Source organism: Myiozetetes cayanensis, unplaced genomic scaffold (assembly GCF_022539395.1).
Source record: "Myiozetetes cayanensis isolate MyiCay16 unplaced genomic scaffold, myiCay2020 scf12, whole genome shotgun sequence".
Taxonomy (NCBI): Eukaryota; Metazoa; Chordata; class Aves; order Passeriformes; family Tyrannidae; genus Myiozetetes; species Myiozetetes cayanensis.
The window spans coordinates 22,567,571-22,580,905 of record NW_026086826.1 but is presented as its reverse complement, the minus strand read 5'-3'; the positions used below and the strand labels follow the sequence as shown (position 1 = coordinate 22,580,905).

The 13,335-nt window shown below is 38.2% G+C and overlaps 1 protein-coding gene across 6 annotated transcripts in view; it reads right to left on the bottom strand.

Annotated features, from left to right (window-relative positions):
- KCNT2 (potassium sodium-activated channel subfamily T member 2) overlaps window positions 1-13,039 on the bottom strand; it is a 125,636-nt gene extending 112,597 nt beyond the window's left edge. For 3 of the 6 annotated variants that reach the window (XR_007627749.1, XM_050306980.1, XM_050306982.1), the window contains exon 1: window positions 12,876-13,038. Coding sequence is in view for 5 of the 6 variants with exons in the window: in XM_050306980.1 (XP_050162937.1) it covers window positions 12,876-12,970 (95 nt within the window). In the remaining variant the exon portion in view is untranslated. Of the gene's footprint in view, window positions 1-12,875 lie in introns of all 6 variants that reach the window. The other 3 variants (XM_050306981.1, XM_050306984.1, XM_050306983.1) reach the window with 2 other exon arrangements.
- Window positions 13,040-13,335: the final 296 nt, after the last annotated feature.

Here is a 13,335-nt window from a genome sequence, read left to right as displayed (position 1 = left end):
AAGAGTACTTGAAATGGGACCTGGTGCTAAGATTTTCAAGGAAACCAAGTGCAATTATGTGCAGTTCTCATTTTTGCATCTGCTTGTTGTTTAGCAATGGACTTTTAGAGAAGTTCTATTTACAGAAACACCCGAAGCATCTCTGCCCATAAAATAATGAATAACAACAAAGTAATGTCTTATTTTCAATATTTGGATTGATACTGTGAACTTCTCGATCTTCTAGAGTATTTTCAGATTGTCAAACACTGGTCACTAAGGTGTCACCTGAAATATTCTATTTAGGAACTAACAGTATGCATTGGTGGCACTGCCATTTAAAATACATAGAATAAGAGGGGTTTGCTGGCATAATGGTCCAGGAACCTCAATATAGGGTAGCACAGAATGGGGAACAGTCATTATTAGTTGTACAGTACGGGAAGCCCAACTTTGTAGGGGATGAAAATGTAGACACACATGTTATTTATCATACTGAGATTAAAATGGAGTAGCTATAATTTCACATTTAATAATGAAAAAAATCAGCATATGAATTTACAGGAAATTTGTTTAGGTTGTGCTTATATTTTACCTGTTATGCCTTTATTTATTACAGAGATAAAGGGAATTGAAGCTAGCTTTGAGTTTTCCATATGTTTGAAAACCTCTGCAGTTATATCTGCCACCTTAATAAGTTACACTGGAACAATGTGCAATATCACAAGTCTTGACACTGTATTGCCTGATATGCTTTTTCTTCAAAGGAAAATAACCTCTTCTACTCAGACTAAGACCCATAAACAGTCTCATTGAAATAAACGGGGCCACTCTTTAGAAGGAGGTGATATTCAGTGTGAAAAAATGAAAATCTCTCTACAAGTTACTTAAAAGAAGTTGTGGCTCGTGTGCACATGTGTCCCAATCCTCCACAACTGTCAGAACACTTTTTGGCTGACTTTCTTCATGTAGGTTTAGTGGTTTTACAGTATTTTGATGACTACTTAACAACACACAGTGAATACAACTCTGGCCAAAAAAAAAAAAGTTCAGTACTGATGTAGTATTCTACAGTCTTGCTGCACAAATCAGAATTTGTACAAATCCACTTTAGATAGTGTGGCAATCTCAGGAAAAAACATTGGTGTTTGGCTTGCACAACATATTTTCAACAAAAAATCTGTTAGAGGCGAAGGAGTAATTAGGAGAAGAGAAGAGCATGGCAAATAAGGAATAGAGCTGGTAATTGTTTTGGTTTTTTTCCATTTGTATGTGATTTCTAAGGAACAGTGCCTTTTCCATGTTATATCTACGTTAGGTTTTGCAACAGGGGATTAATGCTGAAATTTCTTTTTGTCCTAAAATGAAAATTGATACAGAACTTCTTGGATCATGAATCTCTACTTTATCAGAGCAACAGAACGGTATCTGAAAAAGCTTTTCAGCTTTGTAGAGATTAGACTTCCAATTAAAAGCAACCTTTGTGCTAATTCTCATCAAACCATTACTTGGTATAATAATTTAGCCTTTCTTCAGTTTCTTTTGAGGGGAGGATTAAAACAGCCTCGTCAGAGTTACTGAAAGTCATTATGGAATTTACTGATGGAATTGTGTAGTAAATGAGCATAGTGCTTTTTATCTAAAATAAATATCACTCTAATTCCAGTTGTTCCTCACCTTCATGTCACTCTATTTATGAGGAAAAACACCCACAACAATACACAATGAAGTTTAATTTTTATTGCTCTTTTTGATTTTAGTCATAGCCAGCAGTATTCCCAAAGGAGAAATATCACAAGTTAATAATAGCACTCTTAAAGGTAATGATACTACATTTACTATTTTTAGAGGTTTTAGTAACTAAAAATATTAAGCCATTATCTTTTGGATTGTATTCCAAAAATATGTACTGATCATTGTCACAAAAGATGGTAAAGCATGGAGTGACAATACATCAGACAATTTTAAATAAATTTACCTTGTGCATTTATTTCTTCTGCAAGCTACATTATTTCTCCTACTGATAGAAGTAATATTAAATTAGCTAGGAAGCAAGAATATGACATCCCAACCAATACATGAATTTAGTTTAAAAGTTTTAAGTGGTTTGTTGGGTTTTTTTTGACTGTACTCTGCTCAATTCCCCACCTATCTACAGCTTTACTTAGATTAAAATTACATGTTTATTACAGGGCAAGAAATTATAGGAACCATGTCTGATCTTAAGGGAAAAAAGTAGTCAAAAGTCAATTTAAATTTGTCAGGAACTTCCCACAGATACCTTAACAGGCCTAGAAAGAACATATCTGAGATTACATATATAGCTGAAGTGTTAAAAAGTGAAAAAGAAAAAAAAATCATACTGCATATGCTTTTTACACATGCCCAGGATCAGGGTACCTTTTATAAAAAGGAGTGTCTTTTTAAAGTTACTTGTTCAGACAGTCCAATACTTGCAATCTGGAAGCACTCAGACAATACCCCAAAAGCTGCCATTAGAATGGCAACAACTCTGGGCAGTAACACAGAGCTGAGTATCAGATTATAACAATTTCCCTGAAATTATGGGAGCTGTGTACGCTTTCAGTCTCCCACAATCTCGTGTTTAGCAGTTACACAAAAGGCGAGTATTTAACAGATAAATACAAAGACAAGCATTTAGGCAGAGACTCAGAAAAAGACGTAGAACAAAAGCCCAACACTTGACAGTAGGTGTCTCGCCTGGCGCTTCCCACAGAGGAAACGCTGGAGACTCCATTTACTCTACCAAATCAACAGAAGAGTGTTGATGACATTTCCTGCTGATGACTCCTTCCAAAAGAATTGCACCTTGATAAATATCTGTCTTCATTCTCTAGTATTTAAAGCCACTTTGGCTCCAACGTTGACATCCAGATGGAGGATAAAATATGTAGGATTTCTGAGGTAATACTTTCAGCTTAACATATGTATACAGTGTAATATATCTAACAGGGCTGTGGAATTGATTTCTTCCTTTCAAATGCATCTCGATGCACAGCACAACCACAGTATATGATTATTGTTTTACATGAAAAAGAATTACAAAATTTTATATACAAATTCTGAATGTCTCATTAAGGAGTGGCAATGATTCAAGAACTTTGAACACATAATTGAACAAGTGTTTTAAAAGTCATTATTATCTCTAAAATGTCACCTGTCTGATACTGTTCTCTCCACAGCTAACAGTGCTTATAATTACTGACTTCACATAAATCTCAGTCTCCTTACTCAGAGTGAGCTATTACATTTCCTGATTAATCATAAGGCATGGTATTAATTATCTCTTTGTTAGATTAAGAAAAATTTAAAATATCAAGTTTCACAATATTTTAAAAGTTTAATTCTGTCATCTTCGTTCATATTAAATAACACTTGGTACTCTCTGAAATAAAATGCTGCTCGTAGTTACATGGCTGGTAGAATAGTCTGCCCAGTATTTAATTTTCCAGAATAATAACTTCAAACTTTCAAAATGTGTCGTGTGTGCATTTAGAAAATCATTTAGCAGGTGCCTTCAGAAAACTGGCCTAGTCAAATAGGACTTTCCAAATAAATGCAGAAATGTCAAAGTTTGCTGGCTTTTGTGAGAGTCAAGTTATTTAAGACCTCTTTATCTAACTGTACTGGTAAGGCAGGTTTAGGACCATTATTGTTCTGCCATCTTCTTTTTAAGTCCTATATAGATCTTAATGCTGATCATTTTTAGGTGGAATATATGGATACAACTAGGAGACATCTGTCTTTATGGACTGCACTGGCTCTGTTGGTGTCAGGAGGTCTGATAACCAATTGTCAAATGTCTGGGGTGATAGAACAAGGCACAGTAGTATTTCTAGCTCTTCCTTCTCTCCATATGGCCATTTCTATCACTGTAAAGTGGTTCTGCCATCTTAGAAAGGAAAAACATTTGTAAATGCTCAGTTCATTTTAGCCTAAAGTCAAGTAGCAGCAAGTTGCTACACGACTCTATGTCCCTTGGAAGAAGACATTCACCTCATAATTTTGATAATGGTGATCTTGTAACAGCTCATTTTTATCTGAACTTAAGAGCAAAACTTGAGGTCTTGCACAGTGGTCTCAGAGTAGCTCAAGGTGTATTCCAGAAGATGGCCTTTTAGAGGCTCCTGAAAGTTTCCTCTCTCTTACACCCTCAGAGATACTTCCTCTATACTCTGAAACATTTCTAGTAGCCAGCCTTGTTCTTCCTACCACACACACCGCTCTGCCAACACCACACTAGAATCCCAGCATTCTGAATCACCAGCTAGTCGCTAACAGTAACTGCCACAATTAATTGTATTAAATGGATTCATAATGTCTGTACAAATTTAACTCCTTTATTGGGGTTTTTTGCTGGACTGGAACTGTGATCTGTGAACTGACAAAAAATTGGAAAAATGGGAAGCACAAACTAATCAAGACTCTAAAATTAATTCAGTGCATTTTGAATGTTGTTTGTATCATTTTAGCTAAATTGTAATTTTAATGCAATCTGTGGTTGGTCTCAGTACAAAAATAAATGATCATGTGGGTCACTGAATACAGTTGGTAAATGAATTCCTCAGTGTCAATGAGATACATGGTATCTGAAACTACTCTTGTGAGATAAGCTTCCTTTTTACAATACTCTTACGTGGGTGAAAAATCTACTTAGATTTTGATAGCCTTGACTAATCAACATTTGTACATTACAGAATAGTTTGTTCCACTTTTTGTGTTTGTATTCTTTGAATTACTGCTGAGAAAACAAAACAGCAATTAAAAACTGGACAGTATCTACAATAATGCCTTTCCAAAAGCTATTTGTTTAACTGATTAAACCCCTTTGAACAATGAACAAATGCTAGATTGTTGTACACTGTGAAAATATAGTTTACTCACTTTTCCAAAGGGTACATTCAGCTAAATATAGAGCTTAGCCTTTAGTCCCTCTGTTACAGCTGTCTGTGCTCAATGGTGAGAACTACAAGGCCATAGTGATAAGTGACCAGTGCCCTTAGATTCTTTTGAATTTGGTGTGAAGATGAGAAACTAAATCTCCTTCCAGGGTCAGGGAATGTTGTGTATTAACAGGTGTTATTCATAAGGAACAAATATAACCACATTTTTCCATTTGCAGTGCAGCTCGTGTTTTTCCCCACATGTATTTAATATTTGGTTTGGTAACATTGGTTTTGTCTGTGCTGCAGCTTTCTCGAGTCTCAAAGGGAAGAGAAAAGAGAAAACAAAGTGAGAAAAACATAAAATCTCTATAAGTTTTTGGTCATTTAGAACAACAGAAGACCGAGGTTATTAAATAATGTTTACTTCTTATTAAATATCGTTATATTCAACCACTATACTGTGAAGGAACTCTGTAACTTCAGGCTACAGATACAGTAAATGCTTTTAACTTTAACATCATAAAAAACTAAAGGGCAAACCCTTTTCTTTGCAAAAAGCCAAAGTGGTTTGACTCCAGGTACAGAACGTAGGAGGCAGGGCTGGACTTTCCTGGCAGAGCTAATCCACAGTGAGGACTGTTGCTCGAATTGTGTCCCTGCCCCTGCCAGGCATCTGATCCTTGTGCTCCCTGTTAGATACGCAGTTATTAATGGCTAAAGGTAAAAGGAGACTTGTAAGACCCAGGCAGAGGGATGGGCAAAGCTTTGTCCTTTTTGCTAGCTCAGTAGACAACGTCCATTGATTTTTAACCTAATGCCTGCCTTCCGCATCTTCCATAGCGTGGCACTTGGCAAGTCAGGCACCACGACGTCAGACTTCGGAATCTGCTTTCCAACACAGAAGTACAGCACTTCCCAACAGATATCTCCGTAAGTGGAGGCAGGATTTGTCCCTCGAGATACTTCTGAGTAAATAATAATATCACTGTTTTTATCTGTGAGTATAAACACTGGTTTTTGTCTCCTAATGACTGTTTCTGTTTCATTGCTGCTTCCCACCAGGAAGTTGACTGCTAACATAATTAGCAGATGATTGCATGGGGGAGGCTGAAATTTTTAACAGCTGTTTTAAGGGATTCTGTACCAAATCTGTGCTGCAGAACATTTACATCTTTTGAATGACATTCCCTCCAATGACAGATTATGGGACCACGGAGTGGAGGCCTCCAGGAAGGACTTAACTTGTTCATTTACTTGAAAAAAAGAAACAGGAAGAATCCACTTCTAAAGAATTTAGTGGATTAGTATAAGCATTTGGGCATACTCTGAGCATCAGAATTCAGTACTAAAGATCACCTTTAATTATGAAGTCTAGAAACTGAACGTATAGTGCTGGAATGGTTGGCAGATTTATTTTACAACTTTATTCTTTTTACAAAAGAAAGTGCAGACATTTCTGATGCTCCAAGTGATCTATTTCCTTTTTACAGGATAAAAAAGAGACAATATGAATCAATGTTAGCATTTGTTATAGAAGTGTCATTCTGAGAGAAATGTATAGTGCAGCATAGAGCTTACTACTATAAAATAAATAGTCATAATCACTGGCTGTGATAGCATAATAATAAAAAAATTAAGAGAGAAACCATTTGGGAAAGAACTGCTTCAGTTTCCCATGGGGTATTATAGTGTCAGCCAGATGTACAATAGTATGTGTCAAGTTGTAGATGGAAAAATAAGTGCTTTGGCAATAAATGTATAATTAAGTAATGACTGAAGTACCAAGCACATTTACAAACTGTGCATCATGTTGTCCCAGGAGAGGAAGACTACTTGGTTTCTAGGAGTTATTAAACTCTTTCTACCATTTAAAACTTTTGCTGGGGCATGCTACCACAGTCTTCCTTGGACAGATCCAGTTATACGAGCAGCGAAACATCACCCTTCTCTTTTCATGTCCTTCCCCAATTCCAGTGTGTGCTAGTTTAAGTAGAATATAGAAGAAATGCATTTTTGCCTCCACTGTTGCTGCAAGAATGATGGTAAAACAGAAATTTGCGTGAGGCTGATGGAACTGCCTTCTACAAAGCATTACTTCCTCTTCCTTCCACACAAGTGAGTTGATGCCCTCTTTTATCTATAACAGCCACACAGTCTTCAGATAAATTTGAAAGGTCAGTATTTTTCTTGAAAGATTTTCTTAAGGAGTAAGAAATGGCTTGGCCTGTACATGCAGCAATTCTTTTCAGAGTTTAAGGCAACTCAAATTTGTCAACTGTTACTGTGCAGAATCTTACTGCAGATATGAAAGCCCTTGTTCTCTTAGTGAATTAGACTTGTTAAGATCTTGAACAATCAAAAAAAACCCCAAGCTTTTACAATAGAATTTAGGCTTCTCAATCACTTTACATATTTTGGAAATTTACTTACAAGGAGAAATCAAGATAAATTTGACAATATCTGTTCAAGTCCTTTTAGTTCTGGCCTCTGTTAAATGAGGAGGCCAAACTGACTGAAGTATTTTTGAAGGAAAGAGGAAGATTATTTTGAAGAAACCATAATAGAATTTTCTTTTGAGGAAATTATGATAGAATTTTTATACAAGTTGAATCTAGACTCAGCTATTTTAAATCACTTGAATCAGAATGTGTGGGCTTTTTATCCCCTTTTAGTTTAACAGTCTCAGGTGATTTCCAAAAGGAAGGGCAAAGGGAGGGCTTTACTCACTAATTCACACTGTGACAAATGACTGTTAAAGTGCCTTCTGAGATTTGCAGTCAGGAGTTGTTCCTTGAGAGTCACTAGTCAATATGACAGCCAGCAGTGTACAATTGTCCAAGTGATGTGTGGAGGTGTTCTATTATCTGAATCTCTTTCCTTTCCAGATAGGTGGTAATGTTCATTTATGCAGTAAAGCACACCAGAATGGAAAGCTGATTTTAATTTAATCCTATAAGTACTCAGTGTAAGAACAGTTCTTGCACAAAGGTAAAATTTAGCTCTATAGTTTTATAATTAAAGTATATACTGTAGCAAAATGACTCAAATTTTCATCTCAATACAGGAGCAGGATTTGAAATGTATTTCCAGTTCCAGTTAATGTTCTTGTTACATATTTACAGAATAGAAAAAAACATTACAGAATTGGAAAATGTAAATTTTTGTTCCGTGACTGAAATTGTAAATGTATCTTGCAACAGCATATAGAAAAGTTATGAAATCTGATGCTTTGAAGGTGGGGGTTGGGCTACCCACAATTTATCTGCTTGTATTGTTTCCTTGGACACCCAAGCTGCCAAACCATTCCTAGGCACTGCACAGTTCAAGACATTTTTGGCTGCTGGCTCTGGCCAGAGCACACAAAGGAAAATTTGAACAGTTCACTAGAATAAGCAGTCATGCTTCAGTGGTGGGAAACATTCCTGGTTTGCTAGAATTCACTAAAACAAATGCAATTTTTATATCTTTAGAAGCTTCTAAAGAAAGGAATAAACATCTGTATATAAATTATTTAATAAATGTGAGGTAAATTGCACGATACTAAAGATCTTACTAAAAAAGGCAGTGACACGGACAGAACATAAATGCTTTTTTATTTTTAACTTAGAATACTTTCTTTACACATATAATGTCTTGTAGTTTGGCTGTTTTGACAAACCTTAACTATATATGTATGCAAAACCCTCCTTATTGTATTTTTCCCAAACTTACATGGGAACCTAAGATAAACATCCTCTTTTCTCCCCTTCTCTGAAGCAAATTATTTACCAGCTTTGAACATGTCACAGCTTCACCAGGTAGGACATCTTCTCATTTTGTGTTGCTTTTCAACACAGCTGGTATGATTAAGGACTGGTGAACACGTGTTTATGAAACATTTCATTACATAGTTTACTGTTACAATCACAATTTAATGAAACCTGACTGAATTAACAGGTGAAAAACTTATGGTAATCACTGAGTTTCCACCTTTTTTTCTGCTCTCTTCCCCAGCAGCCAAACTGAAAGAAAAATTTCATTATGATGGTCAAGAAACATCTCAGAATATACAGCAAATCCAAACAGTCTGTTTCATTTTCAGATACTCTCCATAGTGAAAGAAAAATGTAACATTCACAAAGGCATATTAATGATATTTACAAAACGAGGGAAAAAGCCAATGACTCAATCTTCTCTTTACTCTCAGTCCAGTGACTGGGATAGTTATATTGGCAGAAGATTCCCCTACTTGCCACAGAATTCACCCACTTGACACACATACATGCTCTAGCTGGGCTGATTTTTTACAAGCTGTCCCGTAGAAGTGTTTTCCATGTAAAATGTGTGTAGTGTAAGCATTAAGCTTCATCTCCACAGTTTTGAAAGGGAACCAGGTCTTTTGAAAAATCTAGCCTTTCAAAAAATCAAAACTGGTTTTTAACATCCTTTTGTTTTCAGGAAAAATCACTCAGCAAATTCAAGAATGCCAATAAATTATTCAAAGCTTTCTTACTGAACTAAATCATTTGCCAAAGATTCACCATGTTCTTCTGCACACAGCAACTTCTTTTATGAAAAATAATATACAATCCAATTTGGCGGTTTGTGGAATATGACAGCCCAGAACCCATCTGTTACTGAAGCCAACTGCAAGGCTGGTTATGAATCTAAGCTATGAAAGCAGAAATTTTTTTGGGGGGGAGAAACAGAAATGCAAAAGCAGTGAATGTTACTGTATTGGAGAAATATAGGTAAGAATTGGACCATGAACTAGACACCAAAAAAAGAAAAGCCTTAGTGAAGCTCCTCTATAGGAGAAGTCCTCAAGAAAAAGAAAATTATAATTAGAAATCTGTATCCAAACAGATACAGATCTAAGAACAGAATTCTTGAATGAGAGCCCTGTTACATTCAGCTGAGGATTTTAGCACGTGTGTATTTTATAAATGAACAGGAACATTCGAAAGAAATAGCTGATCAAACTCTCATCCTAAAGTAACATAACCGGTAGGGTTTCAAAACTGAACTATGATTATGTCAGAAATAATCTTTCAGCATAAGGAGGAGAGGTCTTGTCAATCATATTTATTATTAAATACTATCATATGACATATAAGGTCAACTATGCTGTGATTTGGAGACATGGAATACTGGGTGGTTTGTGGCATAATTCCATCTCCTCTCCACTTTGAAGAATCACCAAGCATCTGAAAACACAGAGGTGGACCATATGCCTCCCAGTCAGGAAAAAGCAAGCACCTTTCTGGAAAGGGCAGAATGGAAGAAGAAAAGAGGGACTTCAAGGATGAACAGACTGGGAAGATCAAAAAGGGAATGGGACTACAACTGAAGACACAGAATTCAGCTGGTAACAGACCTGAAGTTCACAGACCACACAGATGGAAAGCCCTTAATATAAGTCAGAGTGACAAAGTTGAGAGCAAGTGGAATTAAGAAGTTGCAGTGAAGTGGAAATAGGCAGAAAATTATTTCCAGCATCTCAGCCAAGGGCCCATAGCTAAAATGAACTGTCTTGATCATTGGCCATTGTGCAGCTACACTATAACTACTTCAGCTGTATTTCAGTATTCAGAGATTCCATTCATACTTAATGACCATTCAACTGAAGGTGTTACAAGCAACACCTTTGGCAATATCTTGCATTCTGTTCTAATTAGTGTGTAGGATAAAGATGTGCTTCACCAAAACCAAACACAAACAAATTACATAAGAGTGCAAAGAAAAGACAAAAAAAGCAAAAAAATTAAGATATATACTACTAACCATTACAAATTAATAAGCAGCTGATCTCAGGTTCCCCATAAGTCTGCAGTCTTTCTCATTCAGTATGTCCTGAAAGTATGTCTAATATTCTAAATATTCAATTTTACAATATTTCTATGCAGAACATGTACGCTTCTTCCATAATGGATAGTAGCAATATACCATCAATATAGGAATGGATGATCATTTCAGCATTTCATGTAATATCCACCAGTTAAGAAAAGTAAGAATCCGGATAGGGCCCTATTGTAAGAGGCAAATGAAAGATAATACTCAAGATTTTTTTTAAAAAATCTGGAAAGCTAGGATCAAGAAAGACTGCTGATAACTCACAGAGCTAGAGGAGAGAGTGCTGCTACCACAGCCTCTTGGAAAGCACAGTCTTGCCTGCATTGTAGGGAAACCACTGCCTTCCTGCCACAGTGCAGCTGTGCCCAGCCTCAGCACGGGACAATGCATAAAGATCTAGAAAACTGTTTACATTTTTTATTTTTCAGATGTGCTAGAGATCTTTCTTGTAATGCTTGTTGGAATATTAATGAATTGCTTAAAAGAAACTACTCATTTTCCACTAGTCCTTTGCTGCAATTTTCAAATGGTAACCATGTTCTGTAAGACTGTTATGCTACAGTTCTGGTATCAATATTTTCTGAGGATTATTTGTTTTCATTTTGTTAAGCTCACATAGACTTGAAATAGACATTTCTATAGCTAAATGGATGCTATGTGTTGTGCAATTGCTCACACACAATTTCCTGTTTGAGACCAGATCATGCTTCTTCCATAGAAGATAACTTTATGAAGTTCAAGTCAAACAACTGGCATCAGGGAAGTGCTTGACAGAAGTTTAAAGTAGAGCTGGAAAAAAGTGTTTAGACCAGAGTGGTCCACAAAGGTATACTGAGAATATTTTGTTGATTTTAGCCATCAAAACTCAAAATAAATAAATAAAGTAGTAAAATAAGAAAGGGGGTGGGCTTTTTTTCCTATTCCAGTAGAAAACAAAATGCAGGTATAAGATGCTAAGATCTACATTTTCTAAAATCTCAAAGAATACTGTGATCAGGAGTAATGAATACAGAATATACTCTTTTTTTTTTTAATAGTAACCCCTGCTTTGATAAACATACTCCTTAAGTCTCCATTATGTAGTTATAGTGCTGTCATTTCCAACCAAAAGCATTCATTTTTTGTGACTATATTAAGATGTCATTCACCATTTCATAACTGTCTGAATAAACATAATTTAATTGCTTCAATGTATAGCATATTTTCCTAAAAAAAAAGAGTAATAACTACTTATATATCTGCATGATCTTGCGATTATCAATCAGTAAGAATCCACCTTTCTTTAGGAAAGTAGCTAAAATCTAAATGATGTAGACCAGCATTAAAATCAAAGTTTCTGACTGCCACGTTAAAGACATATTCTGACAATGTAAATATACTGAATTAAAATCGATCCAATATGTTGTTACATTTTGCTTTTCTGTCATTTGACCACAAAAAAAATTGTCACTACAAAGCGGGTACGACACAAAATTTTGCAAGTGTGACAGCCTATTGACACAAGAGGTTGTATGGTCAGAGTGGCACGATGCTGTTGGTGTTCACGAACGCTGTTCATTTAGCATTTTGAAATTCAACACACATTCCTGGTTTGCTTGTTTGCCTTAATATAAGGAGTTCTTCTTTTATTTTTAAAGACACTATTTCACCTGAGACAAATACCTTTCTACAGTGGTTTGTAATTGCAGATGCTGACAGTCCTTGAAATACTTCATAAAGGAACAAAATAATGGTAGTTGCATCCAAGCCTAGGATCGCAGCATGAAAAGAAACTGCATGTAAAGAAGCCTGGATAGTGGACAGTAAAAACATCCAGTGACACCTGCCATTAGCCTTTCGGCAAACGGGAAAAAGCGTGTTTTGTTTGGGACTTTCCCTTAGTGAATGTTAACCATACGGAGACAGTATCGCACCTGTCCTCCTCCTCGTTCTCCTCCTCCTCCGGTACGGCAGGGCAGAGACAGGTTCTGCCCTTGCTCCGCGGCGGGGATGCCCCGCGCCCTGCTGAGGGGCGCCGGCCCGACTCGCCCCCGCCTGCGGGCGGGGCGCGGCTCCGCAGCCCCTGGGCGGTCCACGCACCCCTTTCCCAGGAAAGTTTCCCGGGGGGGCTGCGCTCCCGCGCCCTCCCGGAGCGACCCCCGCGGCCCCCGCGCTCACCTGTCGTCGCTCTGCCAGCCCTGATCGCCCAGCAGCAAGTCCCGAAAGCGGTACCGCGGGGGCAGCGGGGGCACCTCGCTGTCCAGGTCCACCATCCTGCCCGGGGAGGGAGGGAGGCAGGGAGGGAGGCAGGACCCCCTGCAGCCGGAGGAGCGGCGGTCCCCCACCCCGGTGGGTGCGGGCAGAGCCCGGCGCGGCGGGAGCGGTGCGGGGCGGGCGGTCCCCGCGGCGGGCGCGCACAAAGGCGGCGGGAGGGCTGTCCCCGCTGTCCTCGGCGGCTCAGGGGAAGCCTCACGGCCCCCGGGAGCGAAGTCCCGCCCCGGGGGGACGCGGGCGGCGGCCTCGGCGGCGGCGCGACCGCCCACCCGCCCGCGCCCACCCACCCAGGCAGGCAGGCAGGCAGCGAGCGCGCCGCCGCGGCGACAACAAAGGGCTGTGCCACCGCCAGGCACACGGGACC